Below are 24,288 nucleotides of genomic sequence, written 5' to 3' on the forward strand. Positions count from 1 at the left end.
CCTGGTATAGTGTAGATTCTAAATTGTTCAAATAATGACCCCCAGGAAGGGTGGGGCCACAATGGGGAATCAAAGTTTTACATAGAAATAGATAGGAAAAATCTTTGAAAATCTTCTTCTCAAGAACCACTGGGCCAGTAAAGCTGAAACTTATATTGAAGCATCCTGGTAAAGTGTAGATTCTAAATTGTTCAGATCATGACCCCAGTGGGGAAGGGTGGGGCCACAATGTTAAATCAAAGTTTTACATAGAAATATATAGGAAAAATCTTTGAAAATCTTCTTTCAAGAACCACTGGGCCAGTAAAGCTGAAACTTATATTGAAGCATCCTGGTATAATGTAGATTCTAAATTGTTCAAATGATGACCCCTTTGTGTTTAGGGGAAGATAATCAATTGGGGCCACAATGGGGAATCAAAGTTTTATATAGAAATATACAGGAAAAATCTTTGAAAATCTTCTTCTCAAGAACCACTGGGCCAGAAAAGCTGAAACATATGTGCCCATGGAAGGATCATGGGGTAGTGTAGATTTCAAAATGTCTAAATTATGATCAGTGGGGTAGGGTGGGGATGCATTATGTATAACAAGGGTGAAATCGGGTAAAGAACAGAATGGTCAAAGCTTCTCAGGTGAGCGATGTGGCCCATGGGCCTCTTGTTTTTCTTTTTCAGCTCTGAACTTTGGCTTCAAATTTTAATTTATGCCTCTGCTGTTATCGGGCAGTAAGCCTGAAAAATCTAATCAAATAAACATATTCATATAAATTATAAAGCGTTCATGTAGAAAGTGCGTTTCGAAGTTTGCTTTTAAGGATAAGCTATGCTAAACATATAATATTTAGTAAAAAATAATTCCTACGTTCGGGTTTTTTTTTCGACGCCGCCATATCGAAACACTAGTAATCCTACTGTATGGCTGGGTTAGCTTGGGTAGAGTTCATAAGGTCATATGACGTATTTTGAGAAGTAATTATGGTCGTTCGATTGAAACTCAAGTAACTCGAGTACGTACTCGGTTAAGAATCGAAGTCGCCCAATATGGTCTGTTCCCCATTCATTTGACCCTGTTATTTCAGGTAGAGTGAAGGCATTCTCCTTCTTTTGTTCAACACCTTTGTGTACAAAACAATTGTAAGGAACCCTTTTGTGTGCATAACAATACCAATGCTGAAGCAGCCTATATGTCATTCCTATAAACGATAACTCATAAATCTGCACTTAGTTGATCATTTTTCACACCTGAGTTACCTGTCCTTAAAACACAACATCGTAAAAGTCAGTTATGAATTATTAAAAATTTTAATGATTTAATTAAAAGTATGCATAAGTTATTATCTTTTTTGATATTTTCATGTATCTATAAATCTATCTATGCAATGTTTTTTACCATATGTGCAACTTTAAAAAATTAGTTGAAAGGCCTATATTATGGTCTTAAGAACACCAAAAGAATGATTGTTCATATTTATGAGATAGCATCCTAAGGTGGTGCAGATTCAAAGAATTTTATGCGGTAATAACCAATATTTGCCCCCCAAATCAAACTTTGATGGAGATAAATTAAATTAAGTTCTTAAACAGGGGAGTATATGCTGACTTCAAAGCACTGAATATTTTCATAAGTAATGACGCCATATGTATGTAATGACGTCACAAACATGACGTAAATTTCAGTTTTTTTTTTAATTTTACAGACTTGGTACAATGCAGGAGCACCCAGCCAGCCGCCAGCCAGCCAGCCACAGATGAAGAGGAAGGAGCCCATTGCCCAGCTTTGATCCCAAAAGCAGTCAAGCAGAGAAGAGGAGGTAAGATTCACAGTGTATATCTTACAGCCTTTTGTGACCTTGACCTTGCCAAATGATGTTGACCGTATGAATATTTGACCTCTTGACTTGCCATTGACAGGGTGCGCAGCAAGCAGCAGAGCCCAGCCCAGCCCTTCGCAGCCCAGCCCTGGATCCAGCGCAGCCCACTCCAGCCAGCCCATCTCACCAGGAGATCCAGTGCCGCGACCAGGCAGCCTAACAGAGAAGCATTTTGAATTTATTTCTTTCCTTCAGTCTCTTCTCTATCTTCTTAGCACTTTCCTATTCTAACACAACTAACCATTCCCTACCCCTTAACATTGATTTTGTTGTAATTTCCTTGAATTTGTGTGCTTTTGTTTTATTGTTTTGAATTTTTACTAATCTCGTCTCAGTTGTATATTTTCAGGCACTCGGACGTGGTACAACGCAGGAGCACCCAGCCAGCCGCCAGCCAACCAGCCAGCCAGCCACAGATGAAGAGCCCATTGCCCAGCTTTGATCCCAAAAGCAGTCAAGCAGAGAAGAGGAGGTAAGATTCACAGTGTATATCTTACAGCCTTTTGTGACCTTGACCTTGCCAAATGATGTTGACCGTATGAATATTTGACCTCTTGACTTGCAATTGACAGGGTGCGCAGCAAGCAGCAGAGCCCAGCCCAGCCCTTCGCAGCCCAGCCCTGGATCCAGCGCAGCCCACTCCAGCCAGCCCATCTCACCAGGAGATCCAGTGCCGCGACCAGGCAGCCTAACAGAGAAGCATTTTGAATTTATTTCTTTCCTTCAGTCTCTTCTCTATCTTCTTAGCACTTTCCTATTCTAACACAACTAACCATTCCCTACCCCTTAACATTGATTTTGTTGTAATTTCCTTGAATTTGTGTGCTTTTGTTTCATTGTTTTGAATTTTTACTAATCTCGTCTCAGTTGTATATTTTCAGGCACTCGGACGTGGTACAACGCAGGAGCACCCAGCCAGCCGCCAGCCAACCAGCCAGCCAGCCACAGATGAAGAGGAAGGAGCCCATTGCCCAGCTTTGATCCCAAAAGCAGTCAAGCAGAGAAGAGGAGGTAAGATTCACAGTGTATATCTTACAGCCTTTTGTGACCTTGACCTTGCCAAATGATGTTGACCTTATCAATATTTGACCTCTTGACTTGCAATTGACAGGGTGCGCAGCAAGCAGCAGAGCCCAGCCCAGCCCTTCGCAGCCCAGCCCTGGATCCAGCGCAGCCCACTCCAGCCAGCCCATCTCACCAGGAGATCCAGTGCCGCGACCAGGCAGCCTAACAGAGAAGCATTTTGAATTTATTTCTTTCCTTCAGTCTCTTCTCTATCTTCTTAGCACTTTCCTATTCTAACACAACTAACCATTCCCTACCCCTTAACATTGATTTTGTTGTAATTTCCTTGAATTTGTGTGCTTTTGTTTCATTGTTTTGAATTTTTACTAATCTCGTCTCAGTTGTATATTTTCAGGCACTCGGACGTGGTACAACGCAGGAGCACCCAGCCAGCCGCCAGCCAACCAGCCAGCCAGCCACAGATGAAGAGGAAGGAGCCCATTGCCCAGCTTTGATCCCAAAAGCAGTCAAGCAGAGAAGAGGAGGTAAGATTCACAGTGTATATCTTACAGCCTTTTGTGACCTTGACCTTGCCAAATGATGTTGACCGTATCAATATTTGACCTCTTGACTTGCAATTGACAGGGTGCGCAGCAAGCAGCAGAGCCCAGCCAAGCCCTTCGCAGCCCAGCCCTGGATCGCAGCGCAGCCCACTCCAGCCAGCCCATCTCACCAGGAGATCCAGTGCCGCGACCAGGCAGCCTAACAGAGAAGCATTTTGAATTTATTTCTTTCCTTCAGTCTCTTCTCTATCTTCTTAGCACTTTCCTATTCTAACACAACTAACCATTCCCTACCCCTTAACATTGATTTTGTTGTAATTTCCTTGAATTTGTGTGCTTTTGTTTCATTGTTTTGAATTTTTACTAATCTCGTCTCAGTTGTATATTTTCAGGCACTCGGACGTGGTACAACGCAGGAGCACCCAGCCAGCCGCCAGCCAACCAGCCAGCCAGCCACAGATGAAGAGGAAGGAGCCCATTGCCCAGCTTTGATCCCAAAAGCAGTCAAGCAGAGAAGAGGAGGTAAGATTCACAGTGTATATCTTACAGCCTTTTGTGACCCTGACCTTGCCAAATGATGTTGACCTTATCAATATTTGACCTCTTGACTTGCAATTGACAGGGTGCGCAGCAAGCAGCAGAGCCCAGCCCAGCCCTTCGCAGCCCAGCCCTGGATCCAGCGCAGCCCACTCCAGCCAGCCCATCTCACCAGGAGATCCAGTGCCGCGACCAGGCAGCCTAACAGAGAAGCATTTTGAATTTATTTCTTTCCTTCAGTCTCTTCTCTATCTTCTTAGCACTTTCCTATTCTAACACAACTAACCATTCCCTACCCCTTAACATTGATTTTGTTGTAATTTCCTTGAATTTGTGTGCTTTTGTTTCATTGTTTTGAATTTTTACTAATCTCGTCTCAGTTGTATATTTTCAGGCACTCGGACGTGGTACAACGCAGGAGCACCCAGCCAGCCGCCAGCCAACCAGCCAGCCAGCCACAGATGAAGAGGAAGGAGCCCATTGCCCAGCTTTGATCCCAAAAGCAGTCAAGCAGAGAAGAGGAGGTAAGATTCACAGTGTATATCTTACAGCCTTTTGTGACCTTGACCTTGCCAAATGATGTTGACCGTATGAATATTTGACCTCTTGACTTGCAATTGACAGGGTGCGCAGCAAGCAGCAGAGCCCAGCCCAGCCCTTCGCAGCCCAGCCCTGGATCCAGCGCAGCCCACTCCAGCCAGCCCATCTCACCAGGAGATCCAGTGCCGCGACCAGGCAGCCTAACAGAGAAGCATTTTGAATTTATTTCTTTCCTTCAGTCTCTTCTCTATCTTCTTAGCACTTTCCTATTCTAACACAACTAACCATTCCCTACCCCTTAACATTGATTTTGTTGTAATTTCCTTGAATTTGTGTGCTTTTGTTTCATTGTTTTGAATTTTTACTAATCTCGTCTCAGTTGTATATTTTCAGGCACTCGGACGTGGTACAACGCAGGAGCACCCAGCCAGCCGCCAGCCAACCAGCCAGCCAGCCACAGATGAAGAGGAAGGAGCCCATTGCCCAGCTTTGATCCCAAAAGCAGTCAAGCAGAGAAGAGGAGGTAAGATTCACAGTGTATATCTTACAGCCTTTTGTGACCTTGACCTTGCCAAATGATGTTGACCGTATGAATATTTGACCTCTTGACTTGCAATTGACAGGGTGCGCAGCAAGCAGCAGAGCCCAGCCCAGCCCTTCGCAGCCCAGCCCTGGATCCAGCGCAGCCCACTCCAGCCAGCCCATCTCACCAGGAGATCCAGTGCCGCGACCAGGCAGCCTAACAGAGAAGCATTTTGAATTTATTTCTTTCCTTCAGTCTCTTCTCTATCTTCTTAGCACTTTCCTATTCTAACACAACTAACCATTCCCTACCCCTTAACATTGATTTTGTTGTAATTTCCTTGAATTTGTGTGCTTTTGTTTCATTGTTTTGAATTTTTACTAATCTCGTCTCAGTTGTATATTTTCAGGCACTCGGACGTGGTACAACGCAGGAGCACCCAGCCAGCCGCCAGCCAACCAGCCAGCCAGCCACAGATGAAGAGGAAGGAGCCCATTGCCCAGCTTTGATCCCAAAAGCAGTCAAGCAGAGAAGAGGAGGTAAGATTCACAGTGTATATCTTACAGCCTTTTGTGACCTTGACCTTGCCAAATGATGTTGACCGTATGAATATTTGACCTCTTGACTTGCAATTGACAGGGTGCGCAGCAGCAGCAGAGCCCAGAGCCCAGCCCAGCCCTGGATCCAGCGCAGCCCACTCCAGCCAGCTCATCTCACCAGAAGATCCAGTGCCGCGACCAGGCAGCCTAACAGAGAAGCATTTTGAATTTATTTCTTTCCTTCAGTCTCTTCTCTATCTTCTTAGCACTTTCCTATTCTAACACAACTAACCATTCCCTACCCCTTAACATTGATTTTGTTGTAATTTCCTTGAATTTGTGTGCTTTTGTTTCATTGTTTTGAATTTTTACTAATCTCGTCTCAGTTGTATATTTTCAGGCACTCGGACGTGGTACAACGCAGGAGCACCCAGCCAGCCGCCAGCCAACCAGCCAGCCAGCCACAGATGAAGAGGAAGGAGCCCATTGCCCAGCTTTGATCCCAAAAGCAGTCAAGCAGAGAAGAGGAGGTAAGATTCACAGTGTATATCTTACAGCCTTTTGTGACCTTGACCTTGCCAAATGATGTTGACCGTATCAATATTTGACCTCTTGACTTGCAATTGACAGGGTGCGCAGCAAGCAGCAGAGCCCAGCCCAGCCCTTCGCAGCCCAGCCCTGGATCCAGCGCAGCCCACTCCAGCCAGCCCATCTCACCAGGAGATCCAGTGCCGCGACCAGGCAGCCTAACAGAGAAGCATTTTGAATTTATTTCTTTCCTTCAGTCTCTTCTCTATCTTCTTAGCACTTTCCTATTCTAACACAACTAACCATTCCCTACCCCTTAACATTGATTTTGTTGTAATTTCCTTGAATTTGTGTGCTTTTGTTTCATTGTTTTGAATTTTTACTAATCTCGTCTCAGTTGTATATTTTCAGGCACTCGGACGTGGTACAACGCAGGAGCACCCAGCCAGCCGCCAGCCAACCAGCCAGCCAGCCACAGATGAAGAGGAAGGAGCCCATTGCCCAGCTTTGATCCCAAAAGCAGTCAAGCAGAGAAGAGGAGGTAAGATTCACAGTGTATATCTTACAGCCTTTTGTGACCTTGACCTTGCCAAATGATGTTGACCGTATGAATATTTGACCTCTTGACTTGCAATTGACAGGGTGCGCAGCAAGCAGCAGAGCCCAGCCCAGCCCTTCGCAGCCCAGCCCTGGATCCAGCGCAGCCCACTCCAGCCAGCCCATCTCACCAGGAGATCCAGTGCCGCGACCAGGCAGCCTAACAGAGAAGCATTTTGAATTTATTTCTTTCCTTCAGTCTCTTCTCTATCTTCTTAGCACTTTCCTATTCTAACACAACTAACCATTCCCTACCCCTTAACATTGATTTTGTTGTAATTTCCTTGAATTTGTGTGCTTTTGTTTCATTGTTTTGAATTTTTACTAATCTCGTCTCAGTTGTATATTTTCAGGCACTCGGACGTGGTACAACGCAGGAGCACCCAGCCAGCCGCCAGCCAACCAGCCAGCCAGCCACAGATGAAGAGGAAGGAGCCCATTGCCCAGCTTTGATCCCAAAAGCAGTCAAGCAGAGAAGAGGAGGTAAGATTCACAGTGTATATCTTACAGCCTTTTGTGACCTTGACCTTGCCAAATGATGTTGACCGTATGAATATTTGACCTCTTGACTTGCAATTGACAGGGTGCGCAGCAAGCAGCAGAGCCCAGCCCAGCCCTTCGCAGCCCAGCCCTGGATCCAGCGCAGCCCACTCCAGCCAGCCCATCTCACCAGGAGATCCAGTGCCGCGACCAGGCAGCCTAACAGAGAAGCATTTTGAATTTATTTCTTTCCTTCAGTCTCTTCTCTATCTTCTTAGCACTTTCCTATTCTAACACAACTAACCATTCCCTACCCCTTAACATTGATTTTGTTGTAATTTCCTTGAATTTGTGTGCTTTTGTTTCATTGTTTTGAATTTTTACTAATCTCGTCTCAGTTGTATATTTTCAGGCACTCGGACGTGGTACAACGCAGGAGCACCCAGCCAGCCGCCAGCCAACCAGCCAGCCAGCCACAGATGAAGAGGAAGGAGCCCATTGCCCAGCTTTGATCCCAAAAGCAGTCAAGCAGAGAAGAGGAGGTAAGATTCACAGTGTATATCTTACAGCCTTTTGTGACCTTGACCTTGCCAAATGATGTTGACCGTATCAATATTTGACCTCTTGACTTGCAATTGACAGGGTGCGCAGCAAGCAGCAGAGCCCAGCCCAGCCCTTCGCAGCCCAGCCCTGGATCCAGCGCAGCCCACTCCAGCCAGCCCATCTCACCAGGAGATCCAGTGCCGCGACCAGGCAGCCTAACAGAGAAGCATTTTGAATTTATTTCTTTCCTTCAGTCTCTTCTCTATCTTCTTAGCACTTTCCTATTCTAACACAACTAACCATTCCCTACCCCTTAACATTGATTTTGTTGTAATTTCCTTGAATTTGTGTGCTTTTGTTTCATTGTTTTGAATTTTTACTAATCTCGTCTCAGTTGTATATTTTCAGGCACTCGGACGTGGTACAACGCAGGAGCACCCAGCCAGCCGCCAGCCAACCAGCCAGCCAGCCACAGATGAAGAGGAAGGAGCCCATTGCCCAGCTTTGATCCCAAAAGCAGTCAAGCAGAGAAGAGGAGGTAAGATTCACAGTGTATATCTTACAGCCTTTTGTGACCTTGACCTTGCCAAATGATGTTGACCGTATCAATATTTGACCTCTTGACTTGCAATTGACAGGGTGCGCAGCAAGCAGCAGAGCCCAGCCCAGCCCTTCGCAGCCCAGCCCTGGATCCAGCGCAGCCCACTCCAGCCAGCCCATCTCACCAGGAGATCCAGTGCCGCGACCAGGCAGCCTAACAGAGAAGCATTTTGAATTTATTTCTTTCCTTCAGTCTCTTCTCTATCTTCTTAGCACTTTCCTATTCTAACACAACTAACCATTCCCTACCCCTTAACATTGATTTTGTTGTAATTTCCTTGAATTTGTGTGCTTTTGTTTCATTGTTTTGAATTTTTACTAATCTCGTCTCAGTTGTATATTTTCAGGCACTCGGACGTGGTACAACGCAGGAGCACCCAGCCAGCCGCCAGCCAACCAGCCAGCCAGCCACAGATGAAGAGGAAGGAGCCCATTGCCCAGCTTTGATCCCAAAAGCAGTCAAGCAGAGAAGAGGAGGTAAGATTCACAGTGTATATCTTACAGCCTTTTGTGACCTTGACCTTGCCAAATGATGTTGACCGTATGAATATTTGACCTCTTGACTTGCAATTGACAGGGTGCGCAGCAAGCAGCAGAGCCCAGCCCAGCCCTTCGCAGCCCAGCCCTGGATCCAGCGCAGCCCACTCCAGCCAGCCCATCTCACCAGGAGATCCAGTGCCGCGACCAGGCAGCCTAACAGAGAAGCATTTTGAATTTATTTCTTTCCTTCAGTCTCTTCTCTATCTTCTTAGCACTTTCCTATTCTAACACAACTAACCATTCCCTACCCCTTAACATTGATTTTGTTGTAATTTCCTTGAATTTGTGTGCTTTTGTTTCATTGTTTTGAATTTTTACTAATCTCGTCTCAGTTGTATATTTTCAGGCACTCGGACGTGGTACAACGCAGGAGCACCCAGCCAGCCGCCAGCCAACCAGCCAGCCAGCCACAGATGAAGAGGAAGGAGCCCATTGCCCAGCTTTGATCCCAAAAGCAGTCAAGCAGAGAAGAGGAGGTAAGATTCACAGTGTATATCTTACAGCCTTTTGTGACCTTGACCTTGCCAAATGATGTTGACCGTATGAATATTTGACCTCTTGACTTGCAATTGACAGGGTGCGCAGCAAGCAGCAGAGCCCAGCCCAGCCCTTCGCAGCCCAGCCCTGGATCCAGCGCAGCCCACTCCAGCCAGCTCATCTCACCAGGAGATCCAGTGCCGCGACCAGGCAGCCTAACAGAGAAGCATTTTGAATTTATTTCTTTCCTTCAGTCTCTTCTCTATCTTCTTAGCACTTTCCTATTCTAACACAACTAACCATTCCCTACCCCTTAACATTGATTTTGTTGTAATTTCCTTGAATTTGTGTGCTTTTGTTTCATTGTTTTGAATTTTTACTAATCTCGTCTCAGTTGTATATTTTCAGGCACTCGGACGTGGTACAACGCAGGAGCACCCAGCCAGCCGCCAGCCAACCAGCCAGCCAGCCACAGATGAAGAGGAAGGAGCCCATTGCCCAGCTTTGATCCCAAAAGCAGTCAAGCAGAGAAGAGGAGGTAAGATTCACAGTGTATATCTTACAGCCTTTTGTGACCTTGACCTTGCCAAATGATGTTGACCGTATCAATATTTGACCTCTTGACTTGCAATTGACAGGGTGCGCAGCAAGCAGCAGAGCCCAGCCCAGCCCTTCGCAGCCCAGCCCTGGATCCAGCGCAGCCCACTCCAGCCAGCCCATCTCACCAGGAGATCCAGTGCCGCGACCAGGCAGCCTAACAGAGAAGCATTTTGAATTTATTTCTTTCCTTCAGTCTCTTCTCTATCTTCTTAGCACTTTCCTATTCTAACACAACTAACCATTCCCTACCCCTTAACATTGATTTTGTTGTAATTTCCTTGAATTTGTGTGCTTTTGTTTCATTGTTTTGAATTTTTACTAATCTCGTCTCAGTTGTATATTTTCAGGCACTCGGACGTGGTACAACGCAGGAGCACCCAGCCAGCCGCCAGCCAACCAGCCAGCCAGCCACAGATGAAGAGGAAGGAGCCCATTGCCCAGCTTTGATCCCAAAAGCAGTCAAGCAGAGAAGAGGAGGTAAGATTCACAGTGTATATCTTACAGCCTTTTGTGACCTTGACCTTGCCAAATGATGTTGACCTTATCAATATTTGACCTCTTGACTTGCAATTGACAGGGTGCGCAGCAAGCAGCAGAGCCCAGCCCAGCCCTTCGCAGCCCAGCCCTGGATCCAGCGCAGCCCACTCCAGCCAGCCCATCTCACCAGGAGATCCAGTGCCGCGACCAGGCAGCCTAACAGAGAAGCATTTTGAATTTATTTCTTTCCTTCAGTCTCTTCTCTATCTTCTTAGCACTTTCCTATTCTAACACAACTAACCATTCCCTACCCCTTAACATTGATTTTGTTGTAATTTCCTTGAATTTGTGTGCTTTTGTTTCATTGTTTTGAATTTTTACTAATCTCGTCTCAGTTGTATATTTTCAGGCACTCGGACGTGGTACAACGCAGGAGCACCCAGCCAGCCGCCAGCCAACCAGCCAGCCAGCCACAGATGAAGAGGAAGGAGCCCATTGCCCAGCTTTGATCCCAAAAGCAGTCAAGCAGAGAAGAGGAGGTAAGATTCACAGTGTATATCTTACAGCCTTTTGTGACCTTGACCTTGCCAAATGATGTTGACCGTATGAATATTTGACCTCTTGACTTGCAATTGACAGGGTGCGCAGCAAGCAGCAGAGCCCAGCCCAGCCCTGGATCCAGCGCAGCCCACTCCAGCCAGCTCATCTCACCAGAAGATCCAGTGCCGCGACCAGGCAGCCTAACAGAGAAGCATTTTGAATTTATTTCTTTCCTTCAGTCTCTTCTCTATCTTCTTAGCACTTTCCTATTCTAACACAACTAACCATTCCCTACCCCTTAACATTGATTTTGTTGTAATTTCCTTGAATTTGTGTGCTTTTGTTTCATTGTTTTGAATTTTTACTAATCTCGTCTCAGTTGTATATTTTCAGGCACTCGGACGTGGTACAACGCAGGAGCACCCAGCCAGCCGCCAGCCAACCAGCCAGCCAGCCACAGATGAAGAGGAAGGAGCCCATTGCCCAGCTTTGATCCCAAAAGCAGTCAAGCAGAGAAGAGGAGGTAAGATTCACAGTGTATATCTTACAGCCTTTTGTGACCTTGACCTTGCCAAATGATGTTGACCATATCAATATTTGACCTCTTGACTTGCAATTGACAGGGTGCGCAGCAAGCAGCAGAGCCCAGCCCAGCCCTTCGCAGCCCAGCCCTGGATCCAGCGCAGCCCACTCCAGCCAGCTCATCTCACCAGGAGATCCAGTGCCGCGACCAGGCAGCCTAACAGAGAAGCATTTTGAATTTATTTCTTTCCTTCAGTCTCTTCTCTATCTTCTTAGCACTTTCCTATTCTAACACAACTAACCATTCCCTACCCCTTAACATTGATTTTGTTGTAATTTCCTTGAATTTGTGTGCTTTTGTTTCATTGTTTTGAATTTTTACTAATCTCGTCTCAGTTGTATATTTTCAGGCACTCGGACGTGGTACAACGCAGGAGCACCCAGCCAGCCGCCAGCCAACCAGCCAGCCAGCCACAGATGAAGAGGAAGGAGCCCATTGCCCAGCTTTGATCCCAAAAGCAGTCAAGCAGAGAAGAGGAGGTAAGATTCACAGTGTATATCTTACAGCCTTTTGTGACCTTGACCTTGCCAAATGATGTTGACCGTATGAATATTTGACCTCTTGACTTGCAATTGACAGGGTGCGCAGCAAGCAGCAGAGCCCAGCCCAGCCCTTCGCAGCCCAGCCCTGGATCCAGCGCAGCCCACTCCAGCCAGCCCATCTCACCAGGAGATCCAGTGCCGCGACCAGGCAGCCTAACAGAGAAGCATTTTGAATTTATTTCTTTCCTTCAGTCTCTTCTCTATCTTCTTAGCACTTTCCTATTCTAACACAACTAACCATTCCCTACCCCTTAACATTGATTTTGTTGTAATTTCCTTGAATTTGTGTGCTTTTGTTTCATTGTTTTGAATTTTTACTAATCTCGTCTCAGTTGTATATTTTCAGGCACTCGGACGTGGTACAACGCAGGAGCACCCAGCCAGCCGCCAGCCAACCAGCCAACCAGCCAGCCAGCCACAGATGAAGAGGAAGGAGCCCATTGCCCAGCTTTGATCCCAAAAGCAGTCAAGCAGAGAAGAGGAGGTAAGATTCACAGTGTATATCTTACAGCCTTTTGTGACCTTGACCTTGCCAAATGATGTTGACCGTATGAATATTTGACCTCTTGACTTGCAATTGACAGGGTGCGCAGCAAGCAGCAGAGCCCAGCCCAGCCCTTCGCAGCCCAGCCCTGGATCCAGCGCAGCCCACTCCAGCCAGCCCATCTCACCAGGAGATCCAGTGCCGCGACCAGGCAGCCTAACAGAGAAGCATTTTGAATTTATTTCTTTCCTTCAGTCTCTTCTCTATCTTCTTAGCACTTTCCTATTCTAACACAACTAACCATTCCCTACCCCTTAACATTGATTTTGTTGTAATTTCCTTGAATTTGTGTGCTTTTGTTTCATTGTTTTGAATTTTTACTAATCTCGTCTCAGTTGTATATTTTCAGGCACTCGGACGTGGTACAACGCAGGAGCACCCAGCCAGCCGCCAGCCAACCAGCCAGCCAGCCACAGATGAAGAGGAAGGAGCCCATTGCCCAGCTTTGATCCCAAAAGCAGTCAAGCAGAGAAGAGGAGGTAAGATTCACAGTGTATATCTTACAGCCTTTTGTGACCTTGACCTTGCCAAATGATGTTGACCGTATCAATATTTGACCTCTTGACTTGCAATTGACAGGGTGCGCAGCAAGCAGCAGAGCCCAGCCCAGCCCTTCGCAGCCCAGCCCTGGATCCAGCGCAGCCCACTCCAGCCAGCCCATCTCACCAGGAGATCCAGTGCCGCGACCAGGCAGCCTAACAGAGAAGCATTTTGAATTTATTTCTTTCCTTCAGTCTCTTCTCTATCTTCTTAGCACTTTCCTATTCTAACACAACTAACCATTCCCTACCCCTTAACATTGATTTTGTTGTAATTTCCTTGAATTTGTGTGCTTTTGTTTCATTGTTTTGAATTTTTACTAATCTCGTCTCAGTTGTATATTTTCAGGCACTCGGACGTGGTACAACGCAGGAGCACCCAGCCAGCCGCCAGCCAACCAGCCAGCCAGCCACAGATGAAGAGGAAGGAGCCCATTGCCCAGCTTTGATCCCAAAAGCAGTCAAGCAGAGAAGAGGAGGTAAGATTCACAGTGTATATCTTACAGCCTTTTGTGACCTTGACCTTGCCAAATGATGTTGACCGTATGAATATTTGACCTCTTGACTTGCAATTGACAGGGTGCGCAGCAAGCAGCAGAGCCCAGCCCAGCCCTTCGCAGCCCAGCCCTGGATCCAGCGCAGCCCACTCCAGCCAGCCCATCTCACCAGGAGATCCAGTGCCGCGACCAGGCAGCCTAACAGAGAAGCATTTTGAATTTATTTCTTTCCTTCAGTCTCTTCTCTATCTTCTTAGCACTTTCCTATTCTAACACAACTAACCATTCCCTACCCCTTAACATTGATTTTGTTGTAATTTCCTTGAATTTGTGTGCTTTTGTTTCATTGTTTTGAATTTTTACTAATCTCGTCTCAGTTGTATATTTTCAGGCACTCGGACGTGGTACAACGCAGGAGCACCCAGCCAGCCGCCAGCCAACCAGCCAGCCAGCCACAGATGAAGAGGAAGGAGCCCATTGCCCAGCTTTGATCCCAAAAGCAGTCAAGCAGAGAAGAGGAGGTAAGATTCACAGTGTATATCTTACAGCCTTTTGTGACCTTGACCTTGCCAAATGATGTTGACCATATCAATATTTGACCTTTTGACTTGCAATTGACAGGGTGCGCAGCAAGCAGCAGAGCCCAGCCCAGCCCTTCGCAGCCCAGCCCTGGATCCAGCGCAGCCCACTCCAGCCAGCTCATCTCACCAGGAGATCCAGTGCCGCGACCAGGCAGCCTAACAGAGAAGCATTTTGAATTTATTTCTTTCCTTCAGTCTCTTCTCTATCTTCTTAGCACTTTCCTATTCTAACACAACTAACCATTCCCTACCCCTTAACATTGATTTTGTTGTAATTTCCTTGAATTTGTGTGCTTTTGTTTCATTGTTTTGAATTTTTACTAATCTCGTCTCAGTTGTATATTTTCAGGCACTCGGACGTGGTACAACGCAGGAGCACCCAGCCAGCCGCCAGCCAACCAGCCAGCCAGCCACAGATGAAGAGGAAGGAGCCCATTGCCCAGCTTTGATCCCAAAAGCAGTCAAGCAGAGAAGAGGAGGTAAGATTCACAGTGTATATCTTACAGCCTTTTGTGACCTTGACCTTGCCAAATGATGTTGACCGTATCAATATTTGACCTCTTGACTTGCAATTGACAGGGTGCGCAGCAAGCAGCAGAGCCCAGCCCAGCCCTTCGCAGCCCAGCCCTGGATCCAGCGCAGCCCACTCCAGCCAGCCCATCTCACCAGGAGATCCAGTGCCGCGACCAGGCAGCCTAACAGAGAAGCATTTTGAATTTATTTCTTTCCTTCAGTCTCTTCTCTATCTTCTTAGCACTTTCCTATTCTAACACAACTAACCATTCCCTACCCCTTAACATTGATTTTGTTGTAATTTCCTTGAATTTGTGTGCTTTTGTTTCATTGTTTTGAATTTTTACTAATCTCGTCTCAGTTGTATATTTTCAGGCACTCGGACGTGGTACAACGCAGGAGCACCCAGCCAGCCGCCAGCCAACCAGCCAGCCAGCCACAGATGAAGAGGAAGGAGCCCATTGCCCAGCTTTGATCCCAAAAGCAGTCAAGCAGAGAAGAGGAGGTAAGATTCACAGTGTATATCTTACAGCCTTTTGTGACCTTGACCTTGCCAAATGATGTTGACCGTATCAATATTTGACCTCTTGACTTGCAATTGACAGGGTGCGCAGCAAGCAGCAGAGCCCAGCCCAGCCCTTCAGCAGCCCAGCCCTGGATCCAGCGCAGCCCACTCCAGCCAGCCCATCTCACCAGGAGATCCAGTGCCGCGACCAGGCAGCCTAACAGAGAAGCATTTTGAATTTATTTCTTTCCTTCAGTCTCTTCTCTATCTTCTTAGCACTTTCCTATTCTAACACAACTAACCATTCCCTACCCCTTAACATTGATTTTGTTGTAATTTCCTTGAATTTGTGTGCTTTTGTTTCATTGTTTTGAATTTTTACTAATCTCGTCTCAGTTGTATATTTTCAGGCACTCGGACGTGGTACAACGCAGGAGCACCCAGCCAGCCGCCAGCCAACCAGCCAGCCAGCCACAGATGAAGAGGAAGGAGCCCATTGCCCAGCTTTGATCCCAAAAGCAGTCAAGCAGAGAAGAGGAGGTAAGATTCACAGTGTATATCTTACAGCCTTTTGTGACCTTGACCTTGCCAAATGATGTTGACCGTATCAATATTTGACCTCTTGACTTGCAATTGACAGGGTGCGCAGCAAGCAGCAGAGCCCAGCCAAGCCCTTCGCAGCCCAGCCCTGGATCCAGCGCAGCCCACTCCAGCCAGCCCACTCCAGCCAGCCCATCTCACCAGGAGATCCAGTGCCGCGACCAGGCAGCCTAACAGAGAAGCATTTTGAATTTATTTCTTTCCTTCAGTCTCTTCTCTATCTTCTTAGCACTTTCCTATTCTAACACAACTAACCATTCCCTACCCCTTAACATTGATTTTGTTGTAATTTCCTTGAATTTGTGTGCTTTTGTTTCATTGTTTTGAATTTTTACTAATCTCGTCTCAGTTGTATATTTTCAGGCACTCGGACGTGGTACAACGCAGGAGCACCCAGCCAGCCGCCAGCCAACCAGCCAGCCAGCCACAGATGAAGAGGAAGGAGCCCATTGCCCAGCTTTGATCCCAAAAGCAGTCAAGCAGAGAAGAGGAGGTAAGATTCACAGTGTATATCTTACAGCCTTTTGTGACCTTGACCTTGCCAAATGATGTTGACCGTATCAATATTTGACCTCTTGACTTGCAATTGACAGGGTGCGCAGCAAGCAGCAGAGCCCAGCCAAGCCCTTCGCAGCCCAGCCCTGGATCCAGCGCAGCCCACTCCAGCCAGCCCATCTCACCAGGAGATCCAGTGCCGCGACCAGGCAGCCTAACAGAGAAGCATTTTGAATTTATTTCTTTCCTTCAGTCTCTTCTCTATCTTCTTAGCACTTTCCTATTCTAACACAACTAACCATTCCCTACCCCTTAACATTGATTTTGTTGTAATTTCCTTGAATTTGTGTGCTTTTGTTTCATTGTTTTGAATTTTTACTAATCTCGTCTCAGTTGTATATTTTCAGGCACTCGGACGTGGTACAACGCAGGAGCACCCAGCCAGCCGCCAGCCAACCAGCCAGCCAGCCACAGATGAAGAGGAAGGAGCCCATTGCCCAGCTTTGATCCCAAAAGCAGTCAAGCAGAGAAGAGGAGGTAAGATTCACAGTGTATATCTTACAGCCTTTTGTGACCTTGACCTTGCCAAATGATGTTGACCGTATCAATATTTGACCTCTTGACTTGCAATTGACAGGGTGCGCAGCAAGCAGCAGAGCCCAGCCCAGCCCTTCGCAGCCCAGCCCTGGATCCAGCGCAGCCCACTCCAGCCAGCCCATCTCACCAGGAGATCCAGTGCCGCGACCAGGCAGCCTAACAGAGAAGCATTTTGAATTTATTTCTTTCCTTCAGTCTCTTCTCTATCTTCTTAGCACTTTCCTATTCTAACACAACTAACCATTCCCTACCCCTTAACATTGATTTTGTTGTAATTTCCTTGAATTTGTGTGCTTTTGTTTCATTGTTTTGAATTTTTACTAATCTCGTCTCAGTTGTATATTTTCAGGCACTCGGACGTGGTACAACGCAGGAGCACCCAGCCAGCCGCCAGCCAACCAGCCAGCCAGCCACAGATGAAGAGGAAGGAGCCCATTGCCCAGCTTTGATCCCAAAAGCAGTCAAGCAGAGAAGAGGAGGTAAGATTCACAGTGTATATCTTACAGCCTTTTGTGACCTTGACCTTGCCAAATGATGTTGACCGTATGAATATTTGACCTCTTGACTTGCAATTGACAGGGTGCGCAGCAAGCAGCAGAGCCCAGCCCAGCCCTTCGCAGCCCAGCCCTGGATCCAGCGCAGCCCACTCCAGCCAGCCCATCTCACCAGGAGATCCAGTGCCGCGACCAGGCAGCCTAACAGAGAAGCATTTTGAATTTATTTCTTTCCTTCAGTCTCTTCTCTATCTTCTTAGCACTTTCCTATTCTAACACAACTAACCATTCCCTACCCCTTAACATTGATTTTGTTGTAATTTCCTTGAATTTGTGTGCTTTTGTTTCATTGTTTTGAATTTTTACTAATCTCGTCTCAGTTGTATATTTTCAGGCACTCGGACGTGGTACAACGCAGGAGCACCCAGCCAGCCGCCAGCCAACCAGCCAGCCAGCCACAGATGAAGAGGAAGGAGCCCATTGCCCAGCTTTGATCCCAAAAGCAGTCAAGCAGAGAAGAGGAGGTAAGATTCACAGTGTATATCTTACAGCCTTTTGTGACCTTGACCTTGCCAAATGATGTTGACCGTATCAATATTTGACCTCTTGACTTGCAATTGACAGGGTGCGCAGCAAGCAGCAGAGCCCAGCCCAGCCCTTCGCAGCCCAGCCCTGGATCCAGCGCAGCCCACTCCAGCCAGCCCATCTCACCAGGAGATCCAGTGCCGCGACCAGGCAGCCTAACAGAGAAGCATTTTGAATTTATTTCTTTCCTTCAGTCTCTTCTCTATCTTCTTAGCACTTTCCTATTCTAACACAACTAACCATTCCCTACCCCTTAACATTGATTTTGTTGTAATTTCCTTGAATTTGTGTGCTTTTGTTTCATTGTTTTGAATTTTTACTAATCTCGTCTCAGTTGTATATTTTCAGGCACTCGGACGTGGTACAACGCAGGAGCACCCAGCCAGCCGCCAGCCAACCAGCCAGCCAGCCACAGATGAAGAGGAAGGAGCCCATTGCCCAGCTTTGATCCCAAAAGCAGTCAAGCAGAGAAGAGGAGGTAAGATTCACAGTGTATATCTTACAGCCTTTTGTGACCTTGACCTTGCCAAATGATGTTGACCGTATCAATATTTGACCTCTTGACTTGCAATTGACAGGGTGCGCAGCAAGCAGCAGAGCCCAGCCCAGCCCTTCGCAGCCCAGCCCTGGATCCAGCGCAGCCCACTCCAGCCAGCTCATCTCACCAGGAGATCCAGTGCCGCGACCAGGCAGCCTAACAGAGAAGCATTTTGAATTTATTTCTTTCCTTCAGTCTCTTCTCTATCTTCTTAGCACTTTCCTATTCTAACACAACTAACCATTCCCTACCCCTTAACATTGATTTTGTTGTAATTTCCTTGAATTTGTGTGCTTTTGTTTCATTGTTTTGAATGTTTACTAATCTCGTCTCAGTTGTATATTTTCAGGCACTCGGACGTGGTACAACGCAGGAGCACCCAGCCAGCCGCCAGCCAACCAGCCAGCCAGCCACAGATGAAGAGGAAGGAGCCCATTGCCCAGCTTTGATCCCAAAAGCAGTCAAGCAGAGAAGAGGAGGTAAGATTCACAGTGTATATCTTACAGCCTTTTGTGACCTTGACCTTGCCAAATGATGTTGACCGTATGAATATTTGACCTTTTGACTTGCAATTGACAGGGTGCGCAGCAAGCAGCAGAGCCCAGCCCAGCCCTTCACAGCCCAGCCCTGGATCCAGCGCAGCCCACTCCAGCCAGCTCATCTCACCAGGAGATCCAGTGCCGCGACCAGGCAGCCTAACAGAGAAGCATTTTGAATTTATTTCTTTCCTTCAGTCTCTTCTCTATCTTCTTAGCACTTTCCTATTCTAACACAACTAACCATTCCCTACCCCTTAACATTGATTTTGTTGTAATTTCCTTGAATTTGTGTGCTTTTGTTTCATTGTTTTGAATTTTTACTAATCTCGTCTCAGTTGTATATTTTCAGGCACTCGGACGTGGTACAACGCAGGAGCACCCAGCCAGCCGCCAGCCAACCAGCCAGCCAGCCACAGATGAAGAGGAAGGAGCCCATTGCCCAGCTTTGATTTCAAAAGCAGTCAAGTAGAGAAGAGGAGGTAAGATTCACAGTGTATATCTTACAGCCTTTTGTGACCTTGACCTTGCTAAATGATGTTGACCGTATCAATATTTGACCTCTTGACTTGCAATTGACAGGGTGCGCAGCAAGCAGCAGAGCCCAGCCTAGCCCTTCGCAGCCCAGCCCCAGATCCAGCGCAGCCCACACCAGCCAGCCCATCCCACCAGGAGATCCAGTGCCGCGACCAGGCAGCCTAACAGAGAAGCATTTTGAATTTATTTCTTTCCTTCTGTCTCTTCTCTATCTTCTTAGCACTTTCCTATTCTAACACAACTAACCATCCCCTACCCCTTAACATTGATTTTGTTGTAATTTCCTTGAATTTGTGTGCTTTTGTTTCATTGTTTTGAATTTTTACTAATCTCGTCTCAGTTGTATATTTTCAGGCACTCGGACGTGGTACAATGCAGGAGCACCCAGCCAGCCGCCAGCCAACCAGCCAGCCAGCCACAGATGAAGAGGAAGGAGCTTTTTGCCAAGTTTTGTCTAGCGGCTTACATTTGCCAAGGCGGTGAGTTATGGGCTGCTTTTGTAACACATCTGGATCCCAGTTTTGCATTATAACTTGATCAGAGCAGCTATTGTTTTTCTTTGACCTCCTGATTTTCTGTGTTTTCAGGAACGTCGACCCATTGAGATGTTCAGCAGTATTCTGGGGAACAAGGATCGACTGCAACCACACAGCATGAAGGGATGAGGAGGTAAGATTCACACTGTATATCTTGCAGCCTTTCGTGATCTTTACTTTTCCATATGATTTGATCAGCATTTGACCTCTTGACTTTTAATTAACAGGATGTCCAGCTAGCGGCAGAGCCCACCTGAGCCCAGCCCAGCAGAGGATCCAGTGATCTAACACCTTTAACTAACCACTTTAACAAACTCCCAACAAATAACTCTAACCATCTTCCAACAAATAACTCTAACAAACTTCCAACATATAACTCTATCAAACTTCCAACAAATCATCCTAACAAACTTCCAACAAATCATCGTAACCAACCAGTAACATATCATCCTAACAAACTAAAACTACTAACAGTCTGCTTAATGTTGTGTGATGCGTCTAGTGTGTTGGTGTTAGTGTCTGGGTGCTTGTCACCTCTCGCTTTCAGCCATCACCGCTGGCTAGCAGCAATGCGAAAAGGGAAGGAATTTTTATGTCTTCCCCTGCCAGTACATAGCCTCTCCACAACAAGTCCTATGCGATGCCTCCACGTGGAAGCAGACGGATACTGGGCAGCTTTTAGTCCCAGGCTAAGTTCGCAAGGGCGCACAGTAAGATGAATCTTGATAGCCTTTACTGGTATCTATGTAGGAGAGAAAACTGATCACAACCCTAATTTAGTAGGGGACTCAATTGATATAAGTGTTGGCTATTTATCCCTATTGAAATAGAAGAGAACCTTTGTCCATTGTCTGTAGGATCAATGTCAATGAATAGTCAACTATATTGTTTGAATAATGCAATCCAATGTTCGACTAAGGAAAATTCATATTTTGACAGCTCGTTGTCGTCTTTGTTGTAAACTTTCCCATTTATATCTTGAGAACTATTGGGCCAAAGTCAGACAAACTTGGCACAGAGTATCTTTGGGTAAATGGAATTAAAGTTTATAAATGATGGCCCACGCCCTCTTCCAAGGGAAGATTATTACATAAGTGTAAAATAATGATATCATTTAAAAAAAATCTGAAGATTTCAAAATCCTTTCAAGAACCACTGAGACAGTAAAGGTTACACTGATGTGAAATCATCCTCAGTGACCCCTAGCGGAGAGATTCTGTAATTTGATCATTGCCTTTAGAGATACAGAAGAAGCCACACGTTTTTATCATTCGATTGTTAGGGAAGTAATTTAAGAAGATAAAGAAGAACGCTTAGGAAGGTAAATATAATGGTTTATGAGAATTTTGAACATGATGTGTTCAATTATTAATTAGAGTATTGGAAAATGGATTTGTAAATCCAACTTTTCATGAGTTGAAAAGATTATATAATTGTTTGTATTCTCGGGGAGAATACATTTGAGAGAACATGAGTTGTTCAAATATCCCATGAGGTGGGATTTAGTCATTTTGAAAATCAGAGAGAGAATATGCATTTAACTGATTTTGTATTCCCGTGATGTGGGATCGTATTAAATGATGAATGAATAAGAAAATTACTAGTATGTAACGGTAAAGATAAAGTGTGTACTGTGAAGTGGGTTTGTTTCTAGTGTGATGTACATGCATAAAAAACTTAAAGTTTAAAAGAGAATTTGTAAAAGTTGTACATATTATTATAGATGCCACCCGCAGTTACGACGCTGAAAAGGAAACATTCTTTGAAGGGGAAGAGTATCCCCCGGTGATAAAGAGAACCAGGCTAAATGAAGTATCAGGTTCCGCAGCCAGGATGGCCACACAAGTGAGGTCAGAAGACCTGGACACTGACGAGATAATTACTCAATTCCGTCAGATCACAGGGGAGAGCGCCGCTGATTGTTTAGAGATGGCTGGAAAAGTGGTGACCAAGAAAAATCTTATCTGCTTGCTTCACCATGCAATTGTCTATGCAAACGAAGTAGGGCAACCTGGGGAGCCACTAAATGAGACGATGGTAAGCAATTTTCACACTAGGGGGTCGACTGTTGATAACTGGCAATTTGTATTCCGGAGAAATGAAGTTTACCTACTGGGTTCTATATTTATATCATTATTTCGGAAATAATACAGCTTTGTTATTATGTTTAAGTTGGGATTTCCGGTGATTATTTTTAGCAACCAGAGAGAGTTGAAAATGAAGGTGATAATCAGACGGCCTCAAAACCAACTAATCAGGAGGAAGCTGGAAAGAAAGCAAGCAAAGAAAAGACAGAAGATGAGATTCTTTCAAGGATCGCGGTACTGGAAAAGGCTACAGAAAGTGTGGAAAGCCTCAAAGAGAAGGTACGAGGACTTGCGCTACAGAAGTCGCCAAATGAGGCGATGATCTTATTATTACTGGAGGAGTTAGCAAATGTTGCAAGAAAAAAGCAACACGAAGAGTCAAGTGCATGTTTTTGAAGAATTGTCTAGACAAGCTCTCAAACATCAGGGGTCTGTAAATTTGTCATCATTAGTGTTTGAATGTAGTTGGGGGGTCGTCAGATGTTGTTATTAAGGCTCTAAACAAATGTGCAAAAGAGAAAAAGGTTGAATCTAAGTTAAAAATACCAGAAAAAACAGAAACTGAAAATACTCATCAATCACCTTTGGCAAATGTGTACAATCCGTTTTTGATGCCACAGCAGTCGTATCAATATGTACGGGTGGGGGAACTTATTATGTGGGATCAAAAATATACCTAGGAACTTCAGGGGCATAACCAGGGTACTTTTGATGTGGACGCCTGTTTGGGGGTCCAGTGGGTCTAGGGCGAAGCCCCCGGAAGCTGGTGAAGTTTAAAGATTTGACCCATTTGATAAAGGTTTTCTCGCACTTTTTAAGTTTCTTATGAAGCCACATTTGAAGTATGTTCTTTCCTTGTGCAAAATAAGGACAGATACTCAAAAATGAGAAAGGATGTGTCTAAAAGCGTTGTTTGACGAACCCATTTAACCAATTTTAGACTTTTGAACGTATGGTAACATACAATAGTTGGTAAGAGGGGTTGACTGGTGTAGACAGACCACAGAATTGACTGATAGTCAGGCTTGCATTAATTAATGTTAAAAATACACGTCTAAAGATCGAAAATTTCAAAGACAGAAGAATTCTTTTCGACTCAATTTCTTACACATTACCTATGTGCATTGTACATGTTGTATACATGTTAAATGAATGTTCATAAATATTCATAAATCGGGTATCTTTAACTTTTTTTAACAATTATAAAAACATTATGCACTATTGGTTAAGGTAGTGTAACGGAAGTCAATACTTGAACAGTTCTAATTATTATTTTTTTAAGGTAAAACTTAATTTTACCAATTTTTCAATTTTTATGTTCATATAAAGCTGAATTATGATTTTTAAAGTCTCGCATGAAACCGGTATAATGTTTTGGGTTTTTTTGGGGGGGAGGGGGGGCGGGGGGGCTCGGTACAGAAGTTAAAAGCATTACGGTTGGAAGATTATTTCCAGTAATACAAAAATTGAAATTCTTGGTATTGTATAAAATTGTCGTTGGTTTTAAGGAAACCGACTGGGGTTTAATTGTGTGAAATCTACAAAAGAGAAACTCTTTAAAAATGTAATTACACCCGGGGAAAACTCAGCAATATTCGATAGTAAAACAAAATCTGGGAAAATCTTTTGAATACTGAGGTGTATACTATCATTTTTCTTTTCCCCCAAAACTGATTCTGTTCATTTTCAATTATTATTTTTATCGTTAATTCTAAATTGTTTCTAAGTATTTTTTTTTCATATTTAAAAATATAAATTATTCACATGTATTTTGCAAAAATAATCAGTATGCATTACAATATTCCCCCTCTCTCTCTTTTTCTTCATGTTCTTTCTTTTCTTTTCCTTTTTTTTTTTTTTTTTGGAAAATGATGTGGACGTTTGTGGGTACAAGCGTACGCCTGGGTATGCGCCTGAATTTATATGTGAAATCTTTCTTTATTAATTTCAAGAACAACAAAAGCCACAATGATATGGAATCATCCTTGGGTAGTGATCCCAGTTTGTTCAAATCATGA

The 24,288-nt window shown here is 45.2% G+C and overlaps 1 protein-coding gene and 1 pseudogene across 1 annotated transcript; both read left to right on the top strand.

Annotated features, from left to right (window-relative positions):
• Window positions 1–705: 705 nt before the first annotated feature.
• LOC134241980 (mediator of DNA damage checkpoint protein 1-like) lies at window positions 706–20,312 on the top strand. Its single transcript, XM_062723997.1, has 70 exons — window positions 706–727; window positions 1,699–1,812; window positions 1,913–2,039; window positions 2,222–2,344; window positions 2,445–2,571; window positions 2,754–2,883; window positions 2,984–3,081; window positions 3,293–3,436; window positions 3,523–3,621; window positions 3,833–3,962; window positions 4,063–4,160; window positions 4,372–4,501; window positions 4,602–4,699; window positions 4,911–5,040; window positions 5,141–5,238; window positions 5,450–5,579; window positions 5,680–5,768; window positions 5,980–6,109; window positions 6,210–6,307; window positions 6,519–6,648; window positions 6,749–6,846; window positions 7,058–7,187; window positions 7,288–7,385; window positions 7,597–7,726; window positions 7,827–7,924; window positions 8,136–8,265; window positions 8,366–8,463; window positions 8,675–8,804; window positions 8,905–9,002; window positions 9,214–9,343; window positions 9,444–9,541; window positions 9,753–9,882; window positions 9,983–10,080; window positions 10,292–10,421; window positions 10,522–10,619; window positions 10,831–10,960; window positions 11,061–11,143; window positions 11,355–11,484; window positions 11,585–11,682; window positions 11,894–12,023; window positions 12,124–12,234; window positions 12,433–12,570; window positions 12,671–12,768; window positions 12,980–13,109; window positions 13,210–13,307; window positions 13,519–13,648; window positions 13,749–13,846; window positions 14,058–14,187; window positions 14,288–14,385; window positions 14,597–14,726; window positions 14,827–14,924; window positions 15,136–15,265; window positions 15,366–15,493; window positions 15,676–15,805; window positions 15,906–16,030; window positions 16,229–16,358; window positions 16,459–16,556; window positions 16,768–16,897; window positions 16,998–17,095; window positions 17,307–17,436; window positions 17,537–17,634; window positions 17,846–17,975; window positions 18,076–18,173; window positions 18,385–18,514; window positions 18,615–18,712; window positions 18,924–19,053; window positions 19,154–19,251; window positions 19,463–19,578; window positions 20,002–20,146; window positions 20,235–20,312. Exons 1-70 carry the CDS (start codon window positions 706–708, stop codon window positions 20,310–20,312), a joined length of 7,989 nt encoding a protein of 2,662 aa, XP_062579981.1.
• A 1,594-nt stretch (window positions 20,313–21,906) lies between these two features.
• Window positions 21,907–22,950, top strand: LOC134241981 (uncharacterized; annotated as a pseudogene).
• The last annotated feature ends 1,338 nt before the right edge of the window (window positions 22,951–24,288 follow it).

This window comes from Saccostrea cucullata, unplaced genomic scaffold (assembly GCF_032062105.1).
Source record: "Saccostrea cucullata isolate Sc308-1 unplaced genomic scaffold, CSIRO_AGI_Scuc_v1 ctg438, whole genome shotgun sequence".
Lineage (NCBI taxonomy): Eukaryota > Metazoa > Mollusca > Bivalvia > Ostreida > Ostreidae > Saccostrea > Saccostrea cuccullata.